Genomic DNA, 19,982 nt, shown 5'->3' with positions numbered 1-19,982 from the left:
GTATGGACCGTTTTTAGGCAACAGGCCTGAGTGATGGAAAGATACGCAGCAAAGGGCACAGTGAGCACACAGCTGAATGCACACGGGCTCCTGAGTGACCTGCCTCGAAACAGCCACAGGCCCTAACTAACCCCTGCGTACTTACAACCGGGCACAGGTCCCACACAGGGAGCATTCCAAAGGTTCTCATGCTCCCTTGTGACCCCATAACTGTAGCCCCCAGCACCACCTCCCGGCAGATGGTCTCTTCTTTGCCGTCCTGCCCGCTGCTCCCTTGCAGGGTATTCAGTAAACTTCTATCTCCTCTGTTCTGCCTTGGGGGGAATTCTCTTACCCCCTGAGCTGCGGGCCTCCCCCTGATTGGGTCACCCCACATTTGTTGCCCTTCACAGGGACCCTCTGCTGTACTCGGCCTCTCCTGGGATTTCCTAGGAATTTCTTGGGAGTTTCCCTTGATGGACTGACTCTAGTGTTCTCTGGGCACCTGACAACCTCCACCTGAGAGGTTCCTCCTTGGTGAGGATCCCAAGTCCCAGGGGGCATCTATGGGGCACCCCTTGCCCAACAGGATGAGGGATTTCCCCTCTTGCCCTTCAGGGGGGAATCCTTGACTCCTTCTCCTTTCTTTTTGCCCTTTGGCAGGTGTAACCACAGTCCTCACCAGGCAGCCAAAGTTCTCTATCCAAGGGGTCCCTGGTATGGTCTATGGGTCTGAGGGTGAACAAGGTCAGACCACTCGGGCCTGTATGGGCGAATGACCCCTTTCCTCTCCTCTCCACTCTGTTCCCAAGGTCTATTCCCAACGAGTGGCAAATATGGCAACGGCAGCTCGGCCGTGGTGAATCCGCACATGTGAAGGACTCAGCTGGGACCCTTTCCTGACGCTGGCTGAGTCTCGGCAGCCTTGCTTCTGTCAGATTCCCCCCTTAATTCCTTAGTTCCCATGCATGCAGCTGCCATCTTGACCTACAAGCAAACACATTCCTACACATCTGAGTGCTGAGTCCTCCCCTCCTTTTTGCTTAAGTACAATGAGAATCTGTTCTCCTTGTAACAGGACACCATTGGACACATTGGTTATTTCACCAAAGATTTGACAGGAATGTCGGATGTGGGACAGACCTGCATAGACCCAGAAATAACCAGACAGCTTGAAGGAATTAAGGTGGACTTTGTGGAGCCCATCAACCCCCCTGGAAATATTGGCCTGATGCCTTGCTGACAGAGTTCCCAGCAGCCTTACCAGGTGAGTCAAGTCAACTCCTGGCAGATGCCAGAAACCTCAGGATAGTTTGGGGACCTTGAGAAGAAGAAATCACATAAATCCACAGGTCTTGCAGACAAGTCTGGTGACAAATATTTGGCTTGTCTTCTGGCCTCAAGGGGCTATAAAAAAGTTCAATCCAGAGATTCCTGATAACAATTTTGAGCAAAGCAATCTTCCTGAAAAACCTATTTGGCCAATCACTGTTCTTCCTGAGCTTTTGTAAGTAACTAGGCGATGATTGTTAAAACTGAACTTGTTTTACAAACCATCAGTCTTGATTTGGCTATCTTTGGAAATAGGAGTGAATTCAGAGAGAAAATAATTATGATTCAAAACCACCTCTTTGGAGATATTGGAATTTGATACTATTTCTTATAAACCAGATTAGATCCTGGATTTTTCTGGTTCCTCAAATACCTGGCTATAGATCTCCAAACTAAGGTTTTGAATCTTCCTTTGTCATGACCTAAAGTCATTAAAAATTAAAACTGTTTTTCTTAAAATTCTGAATACCAATGCTAGACAACTTGAGGTGAAATTTAGAGAAATTTCCACAACAGCTCATGATAGAGAATCTCCATGCTTGTTACTCTGTCGGGAAAATAATAAGACCCCAGGGACACAGGATTATTTCAACAGCTGGAAAATGGGAAGGACTCCCCAAATGCATGACTCAACTATCACCTTGACCAATTCTGCATGAATGTGTAAAGAAAATCGCTCCTTAAAACCCAGAGTATACCCCACTCCATGGGATTAACTATGGACTTGTGGAAATAATAGATGGGATCACATTCCTGATCTTGGACTGGATGACACATGTGGGGATGCCCTTATCTCCCACAACAAGTATCTCCCATTTGCTATCGATTCCCATAATATATCGTTAAGGGGAGACATCATGCACCCCTAGTTTCAGCAAGTGGATGTCTACCAGGCAGGTGCCCAAGGCCAGTGGCCGAGATGGAGACACTAGGACACACAGGGCCAGGAAAGACTAGACATCTGTGGAGGAAAAGGAATCATCAGCTTCACAGACAATAACTGAGTGTTGTGGATTTATCTGTCGCGGAAACAAGAGGAACACATGGAGAGAGAGTTCCAGCATGTGTGATTATGACCTGCGTGATGTAGTTTTCTCACGGAACAAAAGATGGTCATCTACACAGGAAGAGACGGGGAAGTTCAAGTCTACTAACAACGTGAAGGGTCCATCCATGCAGACAACCCAGAGAAAGGATACACCCTGACGTGGGGAAAACACAACACGCTGAAATGAAACAGCCTGAATGTCCCCAGGACGTGAAGGAAACAGAAGATCAGGAAAAAGACATGTGAGTTACAGGTCACAACACGCTGGAAATGCTTCCACAGAAGAGGGAATCCCACACATGAGAAATGTTCAGCCCTGAGGGAATCAGATAAACCAACGTGTGACGTCCAGGGGACCCCATGTGACACACTCGAGCTGGACACCATGAAGTCACAAGTGACGGGACCCAGAACCGACATATGGTTCACACTCCGCTCCTCATTTCCTGCTGACGTGTAACTTATTCACGAGCTACAATATGCAATGTCCCCCAGCGCAGAAGGACTTACAAGGCATTTACCCTGGAGACAAGGCCACACTGCCGGCAGCAGCAGCCCCTGTCCCCTGCAAGGTCCCTGCCCCTAGTGCAACAATCCCCTCCCCCACCTTTGCAATCATTGTTGTCAATACATGTCTCTCCTTACTCAATTCGTATTTTTCCTTTGAACCTGGTTTGACCAACTGTCTACAACCACCCCTTTCCTACCCAAACTTTATACCCACGCTGCTCTCCTCCCCACAGATCCCTGAACTGCAGGTGGCCCACCCTCTGAACATCCACTGAGCTGAGAAACAAGGCCCTGGGGACCTGAGCCAATGAGGCCTTCCTCCACCACAAGGGTGGGATCCTGACACTGGGCCTTCCTGCCCATCCCCCTCCTGCAGAACAGCCAAGCCTCGTTCTCTTTCACTGGAGGGTCCCTGAGATGGGAGCTGGTCCCTGTTGGAACTGATTGTAATAAACTGTCCTCAGCCAGGTGCAGATTTGAGGTCATCTCCCAAGTGTGTCACCAGCTAGACCTCAAGCTGATGAGCTTGTACTCACAGAACTTTGCCCCACGTTTCCCTAAGCTGTCCTTTCCAGCTGTCCTTTTAACTCAGGCAAATGACAGGAACCCGCCCCTGGAGCAGACTGACCTGCCCTCACCAGACCTCCAGAGCCCCAACCTCCCCAACCAGTTTGAGAAGCCCAGGGATTCCTGTCTGTGCAGAGGGACCTGGAGGGACCTCTGGAATGACCACCAATTACCTTTACCTCATTATCACACTGAAGTCTCCACTGGGGGAGGAGCACAGCCTCCTGTACATGACTTACTTCCTGGGGACAGGCCTGCTGTCCTAAGGCCCACCTCCAGCACCCCTCCTTCCACCCCACACAGGACGAGGAGGCTTCCCCATGGAAATATCCATCCAGCCCTAAACCAGAAGAGCCCATCCACCCTCCCTCCGGGGGGTCAGGGCTTTGGAAGTTATTCCCTGTGATCTACTGATCTCTGTATCTGCTGCTAATAAAGTTTTCTTCCTGGGACTGCTCAGTGTGGAGCAGTTTCTGACTCACCAAGCAGAGAACTCAGGTTGGTTGGGTGACAGGTCCACCGTGGGTCCCCCTGTAAGCTCAGCGGGTTAAGGGGTGCCCAGAAAAGCAATCTTTTTAGGACCCCCGCTCCATTCCGTGATCTACGCCTCACCAGCTCTATCTGCCCAGTACACCCCTTGCAGAGCTTCCTGGTCCGGGTCAGAATCACAAAGAAATGGAAAAACAAAAAAGCAATCTCAGCCATTTAAGACTTGAAGGAACAGCGTGGAAGCAAAGACTGACAGTCCGCACCAGGCCAGGAAACAGCCAAACCCGTGAAACGCTCCGCGCGGTTTCCAAAGTGAGAAAACCCTGCATTTCTTACCCGAGATCGCAGCCCAGGACCCCGTGCGCGCGCACCTGCTCCCTCAGCGCGCGCTCAGCCCCGGCCCCACGTCCCACACTTACCTCCGCTGGATTCTAACGTCCAAGTCTCAGCCCCCGGGAGCAGCTCTGGCTCCGTGACCGTCACACTGCACGCGTGCTTTCTGGGCACGTCTTGCAGCTCGGTCCGAGCAACCTCACGCCCGCCTAGACTGCCCCCGACAAAGCTCCCCTTTCTGAATATTCATCGTCACCCTCCATAAAAGACCCCCCCCCCCCCGGGGAGTCGCGGATTCGGAAGCTATTCCCTGCGGCCTCCTTATGGCTGCAAATAGTTTCCTTTACGAGACAACTCACCCGGACAGTCTCTACCTGTCCCCCACCGAGGAGCAAACACCTGCTTAGTCAGGTCGTCGCACACGCTCCCCGAATCCCAGGCCTCCCCCCTCCCCCAGCCTTCCTTCCCAGTTCCATCCGTCCAGGACCCAGGTGCCAACCCTAGGGACGGGGACACTCCGCCGCGGCCGCTTCCACCTAGGTCCGGCTGGTCCCATCCGCCCCTCCGGCCCGCGCACTCACCATCTCGGGGGCCCCGCTCCGCGCCCTCGGGACGTCCTCCTACGCCGCGCACACCCGAAACCGTGGCAGCGCAGGATCCGACTGCGCCAGCCGCCCCGGCGGAGAGCCACACCCACCGGGCTCTCGCTCGGGCCTGATTGGGTGGTGTACAGGTCCCGGGTCCTGATTGGGCGATCCTTCAGTCCCTGCGATCTGATTGGATGGTGTTCCGAAGATAACTCCCCCGATCCTGATTGGACATTACCGAGCCGCTTCGCTTCCGCGCCGTGATAGGACAGCCTTCGGCCCTTCACGTTGTGATTGGAGGGTAATCCTGGCACCGCCCATTGTGGCCGCAAATTGGGCAGATCCCCCACACCCCCGCAGTCCCGCCTCCTGCCCCCTGAGTGACAGGCTGGCGGTAGACACGTGTCCGATCCGCCTGCCAGGGTCGGCTGTCCGCAGAATGCGCTCCGGCCGGCTGAGCCGCCTGCCTCCTTCTTCTGTGTCAGGAATCTGGTTCAGTTTCCGACTAGCCTCCCTTGTCCAGCGTCGCATCGGGACGCGACAGAACAGAAGGACCCGATGAGCCTTCAGTCCATGGCCCCTACAGGGTGACGGTGCACTTGTCCCCTGTGTTTAAGAACAGCTCACCGACGGGGTGCCTGGGTGGCTCAGAGCCTGCAGCCTGCTTCAGATTCCGTGTCTCCCTCTTTCTCTGTCCCTCCCCCGCTTGTGCTCTCTGTCTTCCAAAAATAAATGAACATTAAAAATTAAAAAAAAAAAAAAAAAGAGAGAGAGAGAGGGAGACAGAACAGCTCACTGTGAGCTCACCTAAGGGGAAATAGACCTCCTTGGGTGTTGACCTGGCCCTTTGAAAGCGTGAGGCCCCGCCCTCTGAACCGACCTCTGCTTCTCCGGCCTCAGGTCAATAAAAAGTGCCCTGGGGCCTCAGCCACCAAGGGACGTGGGACCCCGCGGCCCCAGCGGCCCATAGCCACAGGTGTGACACGTTACAACCCTCAGGTTTGCGTTATATTCTGCAAGGAAAGTCACAGCCCATCCAGTTTGTAATCAGACCCTGTAAATGAGAAATGTAAAGGTTCCATTTCCTTCCTCAGGCGGTGCATCGATGTGGGACAGCTCTGAGAACATACAAAAAAAAAAAAAAAAAAAGAACACTGAGTTTTACTCTGACAAGTGTGAGCCCTATGGGATGTGAATTATATCTCCATTTTCCGAAACAAATTTAAAGGCCACAATAGCCAGGAAATCATGCCTCCTGGGCACTGTTGAAATACTTCGTGTCTCTACGGATTTGCCCACTCTGCCTATTTAAGGTAAGTGACTCACACCATGTGGCCTGGTGTGGCTGGTGTCTTCCACGTGGTATAACATTGTCACCATACGTTCACGTGCATGCTGTGTCTGTCCTTCATTCCTCTCCGGGGCTGAATCACCGTCCGTCCTGTGGATACGCCGCACCCTGTTCATCCATCCACACACCGGGGGACACTTGGGACGTGTCCCTCTTTTGCGGGGTCTGCACAGTTTTGCACCTGGCATCCGTGTGCACACATCTGAGTGTTTCCGTTTACGTAGGACTGGAACACTTGGGTCACACTGCCGTTCTGTGTTTCACTTCTTGAGGAACCACCAATCTTTTTTCCACGTCAGCTGCCCTGACACTCCCACCAGCCAAGCACAGGGTTCCGCTTTCTCCACATCGTGGCCGCCGCTTCTTTTCTGGATTCTGGCTCCTAGCCGTCCTCGTGAGTGGGAAGTGGCATCTCATCGTGGTTCTGACTCGCATCGTCCTGATGGGAGGATCGGTTCATGTGTCTATTAGACATTTGTGCGTCATCTTAATGGATAAAGTCTTATCATACATGCGATTTACAAGGATGTTCTCCCATTTTATGGGTGTCCTTATAATCTCTTGTTAGGGACCTTTGATGTGCAAAAGATTTTCATCTTGCGGAAGCTTCGTTTACCTACTTTTTCTTGTGTTCCCTGTGATTATCAGGTCACAGTTAAGAAATCTTACCGAATACAAGTTCATGAGGATTTCTCCCTGGATTTCTTTCACTCTCAGGTCCCCAGGACAGGCCCCTCAGGGCTGGGGATTCTCGGCAGAGATGTTTCCAAGGCCTGGAACTGAGATGCTCTGGTATCACACATGTCCCTAGACAGTTGTTTAACGCGATAGGCCATGAAGGAGTTTCTGGTTTAAGTGATGATCTTTGATTCTTATGCAAATATACTTCTATACATCCGTACCTTCACCATTATGCTTCCAACACACAAATTCTTGATGACTGCTCAATTTGGGGTAATTCCCTCTGCCTCATTATATAGAAAAGCATGTCCATGATCGAACACTTGTTCTTATGTATAAAATTCTGAAGTGGGATCTGTGACGTTCCAAGAAAAACTTGGTTATAGTATTGATGGAGTTCTACTGACGCGATCCAACTATTTGTTAAGTATTGACACATTGGAACATTTCCTTGAATCTCTTTCTCAGCCCACCTGCAAACTGGGAAATTCTCATGGCTCCAACTCAAATTCTTTTTTTTTTTTTTAATTTTTTTTTCAACGTTTTTTATTTATTTTTGGGACAGAGAGAGACAGAGCATGAACGGGGGAGGGGCAGAGAGAGAGGGAGACACAGAAGCGGAAACGGGCTCCAGGCTCCGAGCCGTCGGCCCAGAGCCTGACGCGGGGCTCGAACCCACGGACCGCGAGATCGTGACCTGAGCCGAAGTCGGCCGCTCCACCGACGGCGCCACCCAGGCGCCCCTCCAACTCAAATTCTATCTGCACTCCAACCTCCACGTCATTGCCACTGCTACAGCCCAGCATGATCCACCATCGTGGCGGACATCACCAGCCTAGTGCCCGTTGTCATGGTAACAGAGGGATCCTGTGAGGCTGCCCGATCAGCTCATGTTGGGCATCCACACCACCCACCATCAAAGCGAGACTTCTTGGTCAACCAGGGCATGGAAACCACCCCATCCACTCCTCTCATGTCTGTTGTTCCTCCTCCCCCCGCCCCCTCACTCCTCTGCAGCGACACTGGCTTCTGGTATCCTTTGAATCCAAGGTCCCCTCCCTCCTCCAGAATGCATTCATTATATGGGGCTGCCGTAACACAGTGCCAGACAAACGTTTGTGGTGTCACAAATGAGGCACCTGGAAGCCTAAGATCAAGTTGTCTGCAAGGTTGGTTCCTACTGGAGGGTCTGAAGGACGATCTGCCCCAGGCCTCCCTCCCAGCTTCTGGGGGTTGCCCACAACGCTTTGCATTCCTTGGCCGGTAGACACATCATGCCAATCCCTGCTTCTGTCTCACATGGTCAAGCCCTGTCTTCAGCGCAGGCCTGTGTGTCCCAATTTCCCCGTTTTATAAGGACACCCATCACTGGGTCAAGACCTACCCTAATCCAGTGTGGCCTCATCTTCCTTAAATGTGCAAACACCTTATTTCTAGATAAGGCTGTATTTTGAGGTTCCATGTAGACAGGAAATGTGGGGGTACAATACTGAACCCAGAGTATGTGTGTGTTTGTACGGCATATACCTTGTCATGAATTTAGGTATCACCTTCCAGTGTTACGTGAAATCACTATTTTACTCTTTCACTTTCCTATTCCCACCAACCTCCTGTACCTGTATCTCTGATATAAGTTTACCCAGATAGAAGATGCTATGCATGTTTCCCAGAATAGTCTTCTGAACTGTGTTTAAATATGACCTGTATATTAACAAATGACACTCTCCTCACCTTCAACTGGCAGACAGTTATATCAAAATACCTCTTTGGGGCCCCTGGGTGGCTCAGTCGGTTGAGCGTCCGACTTCGGCTCAGGTCATGATCTCGCAGCTTGTGAGTTCGAGCCCCACGTCAGACTCTGTGCTGACAGCTCGGAGCCTGGAGCCTGCTTCAGATTCTGTGCCTCCCTCTCTCTCTGCCCCTAACCCACTCACATTCTGTCTCTGTCTCTCTCAAAAATAAATAAACATTTTTTAAAAATTAAAAAAAAAAGGAACTCATCTGTGTCAACTTGGGGGCACATCAACAGAACCATGAGTGATCTGAATAAAAGAGAAAGGCATGGCCCATTTTTCCTCCACTGGCATCACACAAGGAGACACCACTGGGTGGAGCATTACCAATCAATTACCCACCCATCACGGGAAGAAACGTCCTGTTCGGCATAGTCAGCACTAGTCCTAGCAAGAATAAGTAAGGGGGGAAGGACAGGTTTCCAATTCTGGTATCAATTTTCATGTAAACATTTAAGAGCTATTTGGAAAACACACAGTGGGAAGCAGCATTTCCAGAAATTAGCAGTTTCCTCAAGGCAGTTATGCCTGGAGCTCCGTGTAAGAACTCATTCCCACCACCTCTAAGACTCACCTCACCAACAACACTGTTCTGGTTGTTCGCAGGCAAGCAGGGAAGGTGCGTGTCTGTCTCCCCATTCCCCAATGTTAAAAAAAAAAATTTTTTTAACATTTATTTATTATTGAGAGGCAGAGAGAGACAGCATGGGGGGGGGGGGGCGGGGCGCAGAGAGAGAGGGAGACACAGAATCCGAAGCAGGCTCCAGGCTCTGAGCTGTCAGCACAGAGCCCCTCGCGGGGCTCGAACTCACAAATCATGAGATCATGACCTGAGCTGAAGTCAGATGCTTAAAGGAGGGAGCCACCCAGGCGCCCCTCCCCCTTCCCCAATCTCAACCTGCAAGAGGGCGGCTCCCGGTGTTCTTTGTCCAAGGCCATTACATAAGCATCATTAGGAATGACTAAGGCGTTTCTAGAACCAAAAGGTGGGAGCCGCAAAAGAATTAAGGAAAAATCACACCAGAAAGAAAATGAATACAAAAGCGAACCCTCCACAATGAAGGCAGGAGGCCAGCAGGGGGCGCTCCCCATCCAATCCCCGGGCAGCTGTAGACGCCACACGAAAGAGGCGCGGGCGCACAACAACTTTACTGCCCCCGCCCGCGTGAGAAAGCTTTCCTCTGCCCAGCAACAGTCCAGCCAATGAGAGACGGACACAGCGCAGCCAATGAGAAGCCACCATCGTCTAACCACCGGTTTGCCCCCAAGGATTTTTTTCTTTATAACAGCCGCTCCCAACTCCGCCCCCACCGTCCTCCCCCTCCCCCCCCCCCCCGCCTCCCCCTTACCTGTAAAAGAGCATCCTCCCCTTTCCTCTCTGAACTTGCGCCTGGATTTGCCAATTCTGGCGCGTCCTGATTTGCAATTCTTGCTAGTGCCAATAAACCCACTTTTTTGCGGGTGGAATTCGCGATGCTGAAGGTAACCTTACTCGGTGTCAGAAACTGAGCCCGTTGGCAGTGTGCTGGCCTTCTGTCCCAAGTCCTCAGCAAGATGTGATGGGAAGTGGGGCTCAGGAGTGAGAGAGAGGTCAAGAGCCCAGAGCTTCGGATTCTGTGTCGCCCTCTCTCTCTCTGTTCCTTCACCCCTCACACTCTGTCTCGCTGTCTCTCAAAAAAAAAGAAAGAAAGAAAAAAAGAATTCTGGAGATGTTTTTAGTGCAACAAAAAGTGGTTTGTAAAGCGTGGGGACAGGACCTGTGGGCAGATACAGCTGCAGTGCAGTTGCGAGGGGCAATTGATTACCCTTTGCAGTTCGGGGAGGGAAAGACAGAGGAAGTTTCCAAACCCATTTTATTTTATTTATTTTATTATTTATTTTTTTAAAATTTACATCCAAATTAGCGTACAGCGCAACAATGATTTCAGGAGTAGATTCCTTAGTGCCCCTTCCCCGTTTGGCCCATCCCCCCTCCCACAACCCCTCCAGTAACCCTCTGTTTGTGCTCCATATTTAAGAGTCTCTGTATGGTTTGTCCCCCTCCCTGCTTTTACATTATTTTTGTTTCCCTTCCCTTATGTTCATCTCTTTTGTATCTTAAGGTCCTCATATGAGTGAGGTCATATGATTTTTGTCTTTCTCTGACTAATTTCACTTAGCATAACACCCCCCAGTTCTATCCACCTAATTGCAAATGGCAAGACTTCATACTTTTTGATTGCTGAGTAATACTCCAGTGTGTGTGTGTGTGTGTGTGTGTGTGTATACCACATCTTCTTTAGCCATTCACCCATCGATGGACATTTGGACTCTTTCCATACTTTGGCTATCGTCGATAGCGCTGCTATAAACATTGGGGTGCATGTACCCCTTCAAAACAGCATACCCGTATCCCTTGGATAAATACCGAGTAGTGCAATTGTTGGGTCGTAGGGTAGTTCTATTTTTAGTTTTTTGAGGAACCTCCAGACTGTTTTCCAGAGTGGCTGCACCAGCTTGCATTCCCATCCAAACCCATTTTAATACGTTAAAGAAGCCTTACAGGATCCTGGAGGCCTAGCTATTGTCAAACTAAGGTTGTTGTTGGGGTTTTGTTTTTGTGTGTTTTTGTGTGTTTGTGTTTTTGTTTTGGTATTTATTTATTTATTTATCTCTAGCAAGGGATTAAGACAGTTGGGCATTCCTGGAGGAAAGTCCTACTCCGCCAGCCTGAAGTATTTGTCAATGGGCTACAAGCCATAAGGAAGTTGAATTGTATCTACAGTTCTTTTCGCCTTTCCTCTCTGCATCATGTGGGCACAGACTGTTCCTGGGTAGAGGTCTTTGACCAAGACCTTCTGGAACCAACCTGTTCCTGTTGAAATAGTGGTATTTAAGAATTTCTCTTTCTGTTCTAAAGAAAAAGCTAAGGATCCCAGTCATCAAAATACTTGAAGAGCATCCCTCAAGACCCATTGTGTCATACCTTCTGGGTTTTTAAAAAAATTTTTTTAACATTTATTCATTTTTGAGAGACAGATAGAGACAAAGCGTGAGCAGGGGAGGGGCAGAGAGACAGGGAGACACAGAATCTGAGGCAGACTCCAGGCTCTGAGCTGTCAGCACAACAGAGCCCCACGCGGGGCTTGAACCCACAAACCGTGAGATCATGACCTGAGCTGAAGTCACATGCTTAACTGACTGAGCCACCCAGGCACCCCACCCTCTGGTTTTATATTTAAAAAATTATGGTCTCTCCTCACACACATTTTTTTTTAACTTATTTTTTAAACTTTAAATCCAAGTTAACACGTAGTGCAACAATGATTTCAGGAAGAGAATTTAGTGATACATCCTCTATGCATAATACCCAGTGCTCATCTCAGCAAGGGTCCTCCTTAGTGCCCCTTCCCCATTTAGCCCATCCCCCTCCCACAACCCCTCCAGCAACCCTCAGTTTGTTCTCCATATTTATGAGTCTCTTCTGTTTTGTCCCCCTCCCTGTTTTTATATGATTTTTGTTTCCCTTCCCTTATGTTCATCTGTCTTTCTCTTAAAGTCCTCATATGAGTGAGGTCATATGATTTTTGTCTTTCTCCAATTTCACTTAGCATAATACCCTCCAGTTCCACCCACGTAGTTGCAAATGGCAAGATTTCATTCTTTTTGATTGCCAAGTAATACCCCATTGTATATATGTACCACATCTTCTTTATCCATTCATCCATTGATGGACATTCGGGCTCTTTCCATACTTTGTCGATAGTGCTGCTATAAACACGGGGGTGCATGTGTCCCTTCGAAACAGCACACCTGTATCCCTTGGGTAAATGCCTCGTAGTGCAATGGCTGGTCGTAGGGTAGTTCCATTTTTGATTATTTGGGGAACCTCCACACTGTTTTCCAGAGTGGCCGCACCAGCTTGCATTCCCACCAGCAGTGAAAAAGAGATCCTCTCTCTCCGCATCCTCGCCAACATCTGTTGTTGCCTGAGTTGTTACTGTTGGCCATTCTGACAGGTGTGAGGGGGTATCTCATGGTGGTTTTGGTTTGTATTTTCCTGATGATGAGTGAAGTTGAGCATTTTTTCATCCTCACACACGTTTCTAACTAACTTCATTAGAAGTAACTTAGAACATCAATGGCCATTATTAGAGACTTCTGATCTCCCCAGATGGATTCTTAACAAAGTTGAATTGGACACCTTTGGCTCTAAAATTGCCAAAACCAGATTGATGAGGGGGCGCAAAGCAAGCTGAGACCCGGCAAACTCCCTCCCCCACGCCCCAGAGTGGGATCTGTGTGACATTCCTCAGGCAATCCTGGCTGCCCAAGAACAAAAGAAAGGGGGGGGGGGGGGAACCCAATGGTCAACTGATGGAGAGCACAGTCGTGCAGGACGTGAGTCTCCATCAGCTCACAAATGTCCTAGTAAATTACAAGGAACAAGGCAATCTTATCAATAGCGTCTAACCACCAGAAACCCATAGACTCAATTTCCTGAAGCCCTAACATCACCCTCCCACTCCATGGTGATGTGGGGAACAAACGCCAGATAAAAATTTAAATAAAATTAAACCTCTTGGGGTGCCTGGGTGGCTCAGTCGGTTAAGTGTCCGACTTTGGCTCAGGTCATGATCTCATGGTTTGTGGGTTCAAGCCCTGCGTGGGGCTCTGTTGTGCTGACAGCTCAGAGCCTGGAGTCTGCTTCAGATTCTGTGTATCCCTCTCTCTTTATCCCTCCCCTGCTCGCTCTCTCTCTCTCTCTCTCTCTCTCTCAAAAATAAATAAATATTAAAAAAATTTTTTTCTAATTAAATTTCTTTGTAACCTGTGGCCCATTGGCAAATATTTGAGACAGGCAGAGTAAAACATTCCTCCAATTAACTCTCAACTGTCTTGTCTTCATGTTAACGCCTTACAAGAGAGAAAACCACCTTAGCTTGACCACAGCAAGGCCCCTGCTATCTTAGGAGTCCTCTTTAGCATATGAAAGTCCTTTTGGAAACTTTCCTTCTCTACCTCCCCCAAGTCCCAGGTCACCCCCCACACTAACGACACAGTGCCTCTGCCCACAGGTCCTGTCCCCGTGCTTTACTAATAGCACCTTTTTGCACCCAAGATGTTCAAGAATTCTTTCTTGGCCATTGGCTCTGGACCCCCACCATCACCCCAAAACCCCATCAAGATGGGATGTCTACTTCAATGGGTATTTGGAAGCTTCCAAACACTATCAGAATGTAAATTCCCTTCTCTGCAAAACACTATTTCTAAATGATCAGAGACAAACCACTGAAAGGTGTCAAAATACCTTCCGAGTCTCCTTCTCCTTCCCCATCTTCTTTGTCTCCAGACACGTGGGCGCCTCTTCCAGTGCAGACCAGGCCATCAGTGCCCCCTTCCTCTCTTCCCTCTGCTCCCTCCCTGCCACCTGTGTACCCCCACCCTCCTCCTAATCTTTCAGTGAAGGTCCTTTTCCTCTGATTCTCTCCCCAATCCTTGCTCTCCTGAACCTGTTAAAACACGCCCCTGTGGGGGTCCAAATAAAGCCTAAGATAAAGCCTGATGGTCAGAGGCTGAACTAGGAGCCAGAGTTAGACTTTCCCAAAGCGACTGAGGATCCCCAGTGGTTTGCTGAAGAATTTAACAGTTATTCAAACTCACCACCCTGGTTTCTCAGATTTATACCAGTTGGATCACATGCTTGCTGGAGACGGCCAGGCCAAACACTGGATGAAGCTAGCCCAGTGGGAACACCCTAAAGAGTATTGGGGAATCAGACACCTACATGTTGGCCAGGATGCTAGAACATTCGCTGGAAATACTACTGACCCAATTACAACATCTTCCCTTAAGCCTGGGGAGGGGAACAAAACTCAGACTTGCACATCACAACCTGATGAACCTTTTCATGATGATTACAATGGACTCCAAATTGCCTTTCAAGAAAATTCTGGTTGAACTTTCGTTACTGAATGTACCTGGGTAGCTCATAACTCTGTTTATGCATGAGCACAACTGAATTCTTTCTCATTTAGGCAAAAGAAACCAGCGTGGAATGAGAAACTGTGACCATTCCAGACTCAGGTAATTTCACGGACACGCTCCTCACTTGAAGAAAGACGAATACGAATACATTCTCAATTTCCACTTACGGCAAACGGAAGCCCCTACACAAAATGATGAAAACAAAAAACTCTGCTTTCTGCAATTATTGCAAAGAGCCAGGGTGTTGGGGAAAAATTTGTTACAAATGTAAGCACTCCACCCCCTGTGTCCCTCCAGCCAGCCCTTCCCACACCCTCCTCATTCCCGGCGACGGGGCTCCAGGGTTCCCACAGGGGCTGTTCTCAGTCCTCCCTCTCAATCAGCTTGTGGAACTGAAGTTTTGGGGTGATGGTGGGGTGGTCCGGAGCCGACAGCGAAGAAAGAATTCCTGAACACATCTCTGGGGTCAAAAGATGATTTTATTAAAGCACGGGAACAGGACCCATGGGCAGGAAGAGCCGCACTGGGGTTGTGACGGGTGACTCATTATACGCCCTCAGGTTGGCAGGGGGTCAGGGATAGAGTAAGTCTCTAAGGTATTTTGGAAGCAAGGTTTCCAGGACCTTGAGGGGCTGGCTGCTGCTAGGGAAAACACCATTTATTACCGTTTAATAAAACCTCAGTCATGAGACCCTTCAGATGTATATCAGGGGTCCACAGGCTTGGCGGACGATTGCCAGCATGTATCTTGGGGGAGGTGAGATAAAGGGAGTAGACTGACAGGGTCCATGAGGTCAGGATAATGTTAAGCCCAGATTCCCTTTTGCTCCCAGCAAAGTGTCCTCATGGAGGCAGCTGAGCTCCTAGAAGGAGGTCACTCTGCCAGTTTCAAGGACTTGCTAATGAGCTGTAGGCAGTAAGGGAATTTAATTTTTCGTTTGCCTTAGTTTCCCACATTGCCATGGCAAGCACTTAAACCCCTTTCCTTTGTTCGTGGGTAGCCAGGAGTGTCCGAGGAATGTCTCACATATCTCACCTGGTGTGTGTGTGTGTGTGTGTGTGTGTGTGTGTGTGTGTGTGTGTGCACGCCGCAACCTGTACCTTGCCCTCAGCTTGCCCCATCCTCCCCCATCAGAACCACCTCCACATTGGGAAGGGATCTCTATCCTTGTCGACACCAGTACATTCTTGGTGCCCAGCCCCCTGCTGTAACGCAGCCCCTGCCTGGAAGGGCTAAAAAACAGCTCCGCTGGGGGGGGGGGGGGGGCGTCTCTAAAATATCTCAGCAGGTTCCTGCCTGTCAGCCTATTCCTTGTCTAGGCGCTTTGAGAAACACCCTCTTCTCCTTCCTTTCGCCTCCCCTATTCACGTCTTAGGCCGAGTCTTCCAAGAAAGGTAAAATCCCAGAATTTCATTTCCTCAAAATGGTCAAGTAATTCTGGAATTGGGCAGTAGTAATCAAAATAGCCAATGAGAGGAAATAAGGGAGCCCAGGTCCTCTCTTCTATGCTCTGTCTCTGAGACACTAGAGCAAAGTCTAAGAACACCGGTCATTTGTCCCCATTGGATCGGCTACCATGCTATCTCTGGGCAAAATCCTCAACTGACATTGGCAGAATCCAGTGACCTCCCATCAAGACTCAACCAGATCCTTCAAAACCTCTTCCCAGGGGCGCCGGGGGGGGGGGGGGGGCGGGGTTCAGCCGTTTAAGCGTCTGACTCTTGATTTTTGATTTCAGCTCAGGTCATGATCTCAGTTCTTGGGAGGGAGCCCCACACCCAGCTCCGTGCTGACAGCGGGGAGCCTGCTTGGGATTCTCTCCCTGCCCCTCCCTGCTCATGCTCTCTCTCTCTCTCAAAATAAATTTTATTCTATTTTTCACTCTTTTTTTTTTTTTTTTTAATATTTTTTTTCCAACTTTTTTATTTATTTTTGGGACAGAGAGAGACAGAGCATGAACGGGGGAGGGGCAGAGAGAGAGGGAGACACAGAATTGGAAACAGGCTCCAGGCTCCGAGCCGTCAGCCCAGAGCCCGACGCGGGGCTCGAACTCACGGACCGCGAGATCGTGACCTGGCTGAAGTCGGACGCTTAACCGACTGCGCCACCCAGGCGCCCCTATTTTTCACTCTTTAAGTTCACTTATTTTCGCAGAGAGAAAGAGAGCGTGCGTGAGCATGAGTGGGGAAGGGGCAGAGAGAGAGGGAGACACAGAATCTGAAACGGGCTCCAGGCTCTGTGCCCACAGAGCCTGACGCAGGGCTTCAACTCACAGACAGCGAGATCATGACCTGAGCCGAAGTTGGACACTCAACCGACTGAGCCACCAAGGCACCCCTCAAAATAAGTTTTAAAAGTAAATAAATTTTAAAAGAAAGTCTTATTAAACAAAAAATTTTTAAAGGGTGCCTGGGTGGCTCGGTCATTGGCGCAGAATCTGACTTTGACTCAGGTCACGATCTCACTGTTCGTGAGTTCGAGTCCCACATCAGGAGAGCTCAAGCCTCGCTCTCTCTCTGTTTCCCTCTCTCTGCCCCTCGCCCACTTGCAGTCTCTCTCAAAAAAACAAAACAAAACAAAAAACCAATAAAACAACAAAAAAACACCTCTTCCCAGAATTAGTCCATACCCTATAAATAAGGAAGCCCTTTAGGGCATCAAGCCGATGGCAGACTGAAAGCCTCAGTGTCTCATGACCCCCTGCACTACTCCCTGTAACACCCATCTTACTTAGCAGAAAATCCAGTGGCTGACCTTGGACATCTGTCCAAGACGTCTCGGCAATAAATAACATCTTCCCTCCACACCGTCGTTCCCAACCCCCATTGGCTATAGACGCCCACTGCCACTGAGAGCAAACTTTTCACTGTGACTTATCTATGCAGTGGATTTTCGTATTCCAGTTGGTAAGCGTAGCGAGTTTTTGCTCTCACTTGGAGGCACAGAAATACACCGGACAGTCGTGCCCCAGGGACCCACAGAGCGTCCGACTTCCTAAGCCCCTAAAGCTGATCTGGAGGATAGAAAGTTTTCTGCCTCTCTCCTTTGTTACACTATGGAGAGAATTCCATTCTCTGCTTCCCTCCAATGGAAGACATTATCTACCTGTTAAACTCTGGGGTTTAAAGGGACATAAAGTCTCAAAAATCTGCAGTCTGCTCAAACTCAGGATCAATACTCGGGGCACTCGATCTTGGAACTGGACCACATTTGGATCCAGACAAAACCCCTCATGGCTGGTTAATGCTGACACATCCTTTGGACGCCCTATGGCATTGAACATGCCACCCCTCTACACAATAAAGATTTTTCATAGCTTATTGATTGGTGTTTTAAAAAGGATCAAAGTGGAGGCTCCCGGGTGGCTGTCGGTTAAGCGTCTGACTTCAGCTCAGGTCACGATCTCACAGTCTGTGAGTTCGAGCCCCACGTCGGGCTCTGTGCTGACAGCTCGGAGCCTGGAACCTGCTTCGGATGCTGTGTCTCCCCCTCTCTCTGCCCCTCCCCCACTCAACACTGTTTCTCTCTCTCCTCAGCCAAGGGTAAAACCACACATTTAGACCAATAGCTGGTACAGCTTTCCCCAAAAGGCAGCAGGCAACATCTGGGTCGCAGCCCTCCTGAGACGTTCAGCCTCGCCTGGGTCCCTTTTTCTCATCGTTGCTTCTTCTCTGTCCTTCGTGGAAAGAACATGCCCTTGTCCACCTTTCCCAAACTGTTACAAAAGAGGGGAATCTCTTCTTCGAGTTGTGGCCTTTCAGAAACCCCCTCATCGCGGCCCTGTGATACAGTCATTTTCACTGGCTTTCTCCTAAGAGGTAAGACGTTCAGAATTTAAAGAAGTCTTTCTTTCATCTGAACTCTTCACTGACACGGGATTCTTACGCAGTAGTTTCTAAAAATGCAGCTCTATACGCTGCATTTGATAACACATTTGGTTCCAAACAGTTCTTTTGGAATAACAATACCACTTTTTTTTTTTTTAAGTTTATTTATTTTGAGAGAGAGAGACAGACAGACAGAGAGAGCAGGGGATGGGGGGTGGGGGGGAGACAGAGACAGAGACAGAGACGATGCCAAGCAGGCTTCGTGCAGTCGGTGTGCAGAGCCTGATGTGGGGCCTCAACTCATGAAATCGTGAGACCATGACCTGAGCCGAAATCAAGAGTTGGACACTCAACTGACTGAGCCTCCCAGGCGCCGCTAACAATACCATTTTAAAATGTCTTTTGGGGCGCCTGGCCGGCAGGGTTGGAGCAGCCACAGGACCCTTTTTTTTTTTTTCCTTTTTTGTAAGAATTTTATTTTAATGCTTATTTACTTTTGAGAGAGAGAGAACGCAAGCAGGGGAGGGGCAGCGAGAGAGGGAGACACAGAATCCGAGGCAGGCTCCAGGCTCCGAGCTGTCGGCACAGAGCCCGACGCGGGGCTCGAACCCACGGACCGTGAGATCGTGACCCAAGTCGAAGTCGGATGCTTAACTGACTGAGCCACCCAGGCACCCCCACGGGACTCTTGATCTTGGAGTCATTAGTTTGAGAGCCACGTTGGAGACAGAGAGAACTTAAATAAATAATAAACTTTCAAGTTTTGCCATTGTCGCAAACGATTTCATAAGCTACTGCTTTGCATTATTTGCACTACATCTGCCCCAGTCCCCTGAGTTGGTTCTTGTGCTCCTACAGGACCCACTACTGTTTTCTTTTTAATAATAATGTAAGCAATTCCTATGCTCAATATGGGGCCCAAACTCACAACCCTGGGATCAAGAGTCACATGCCCGGCACCCCTCCACTGTTCTACCTTCTATGCTGCTTCTCCAAGAGGCTTCCAGGATGCATCCAGGAGTCCGGGTTTGCTTTTATAAATAAGACCTTTCTCCCCGAAGTCTGAGTAAGTGACAATAAACACTTCAGTTGAGTACTTTCAGACCTAGGGTCCGGTTTAGAATATTCACCTGTTGGGGCGCCTGGCTCATTCAGCCAGTTAAGCATCCGACTCTTGGTTTCGGCTCAGGGCATGATCTCATGGTTTGTGGGATCAATGCCAGCATTGGGCTCTGTGCTGACAGGACAGAGCCTGCTTGGGATTCTCGCTCTCCCTCCCTCTCTGCCCCTCCCCTGCTCACACTTTCTCTCTCTCTCAAAAACAAATAATCGTTTTGAGGCTCCTGGGTAGCTCAGTCGGTTGGGAGCCTGTCTTTGGCTAAGGTCATGATCTCACAGTCCATGGGTTCGAGCCACGTGTCGGGTTCTGTGCTGACGGCTCAGAGCCTGGAGCTGCTTCGGATTCTGTGTCTTCCTCTCTCTCTGCCCCTCCCCCGCTGGCACTCTGTCTCTCTCTC

At 49.6% G+C, this 19,982-nt stretch overlaps 1 protein-coding gene across 4 annotated transcripts in view; it reads right to left on the bottom strand.

The window, feature by feature from the left end:
• LOC131510824 (zinc finger protein 555-like) overlaps positions 1 to 5,147 on the bottom strand; it is a 106,099-nt gene extending 100,952 nt beyond the window's left edge. The window contains exon 1 of one of the 4 annotated variants that reach the window (XM_058728402.1): positions 4,840 to 5,147. In XM_058728402.1, coding sequence (XP_058584385.1) covers positions 4,840 to 4,842 — 3 coding nt within the window. In that variant the 5' untranslated portion in view covers positions 4,843 to 5,147. The remainder of the gene's footprint in view (positions 1 to 4,839) is intronic. The other 3 variants (XM_058728400.1, XM_058728406.1, XM_058728398.1) reach the window with 3 other exon arrangements.
• Positions 5,148 to 19,982: the final 14,835 nt, after the last annotated feature.

The sequence above is a fragment of the Neofelis nebulosa genome, chromosome 4 (assembly GCF_028018385.1).
Source record: "Neofelis nebulosa isolate mNeoNeb1 chromosome 4, mNeoNeb1.pri, whole genome shotgun sequence".
NCBI classification, from domain to species: domain Eukaryota; kingdom Metazoa; phylum Chordata; class Mammalia; order Carnivora; family Felidae; genus Neofelis; species Neofelis nebulosa.
Note: the sequence above shows the minus strand (reverse complement) of the source record. Positions and strands in the feature narration are given on the sequence as shown.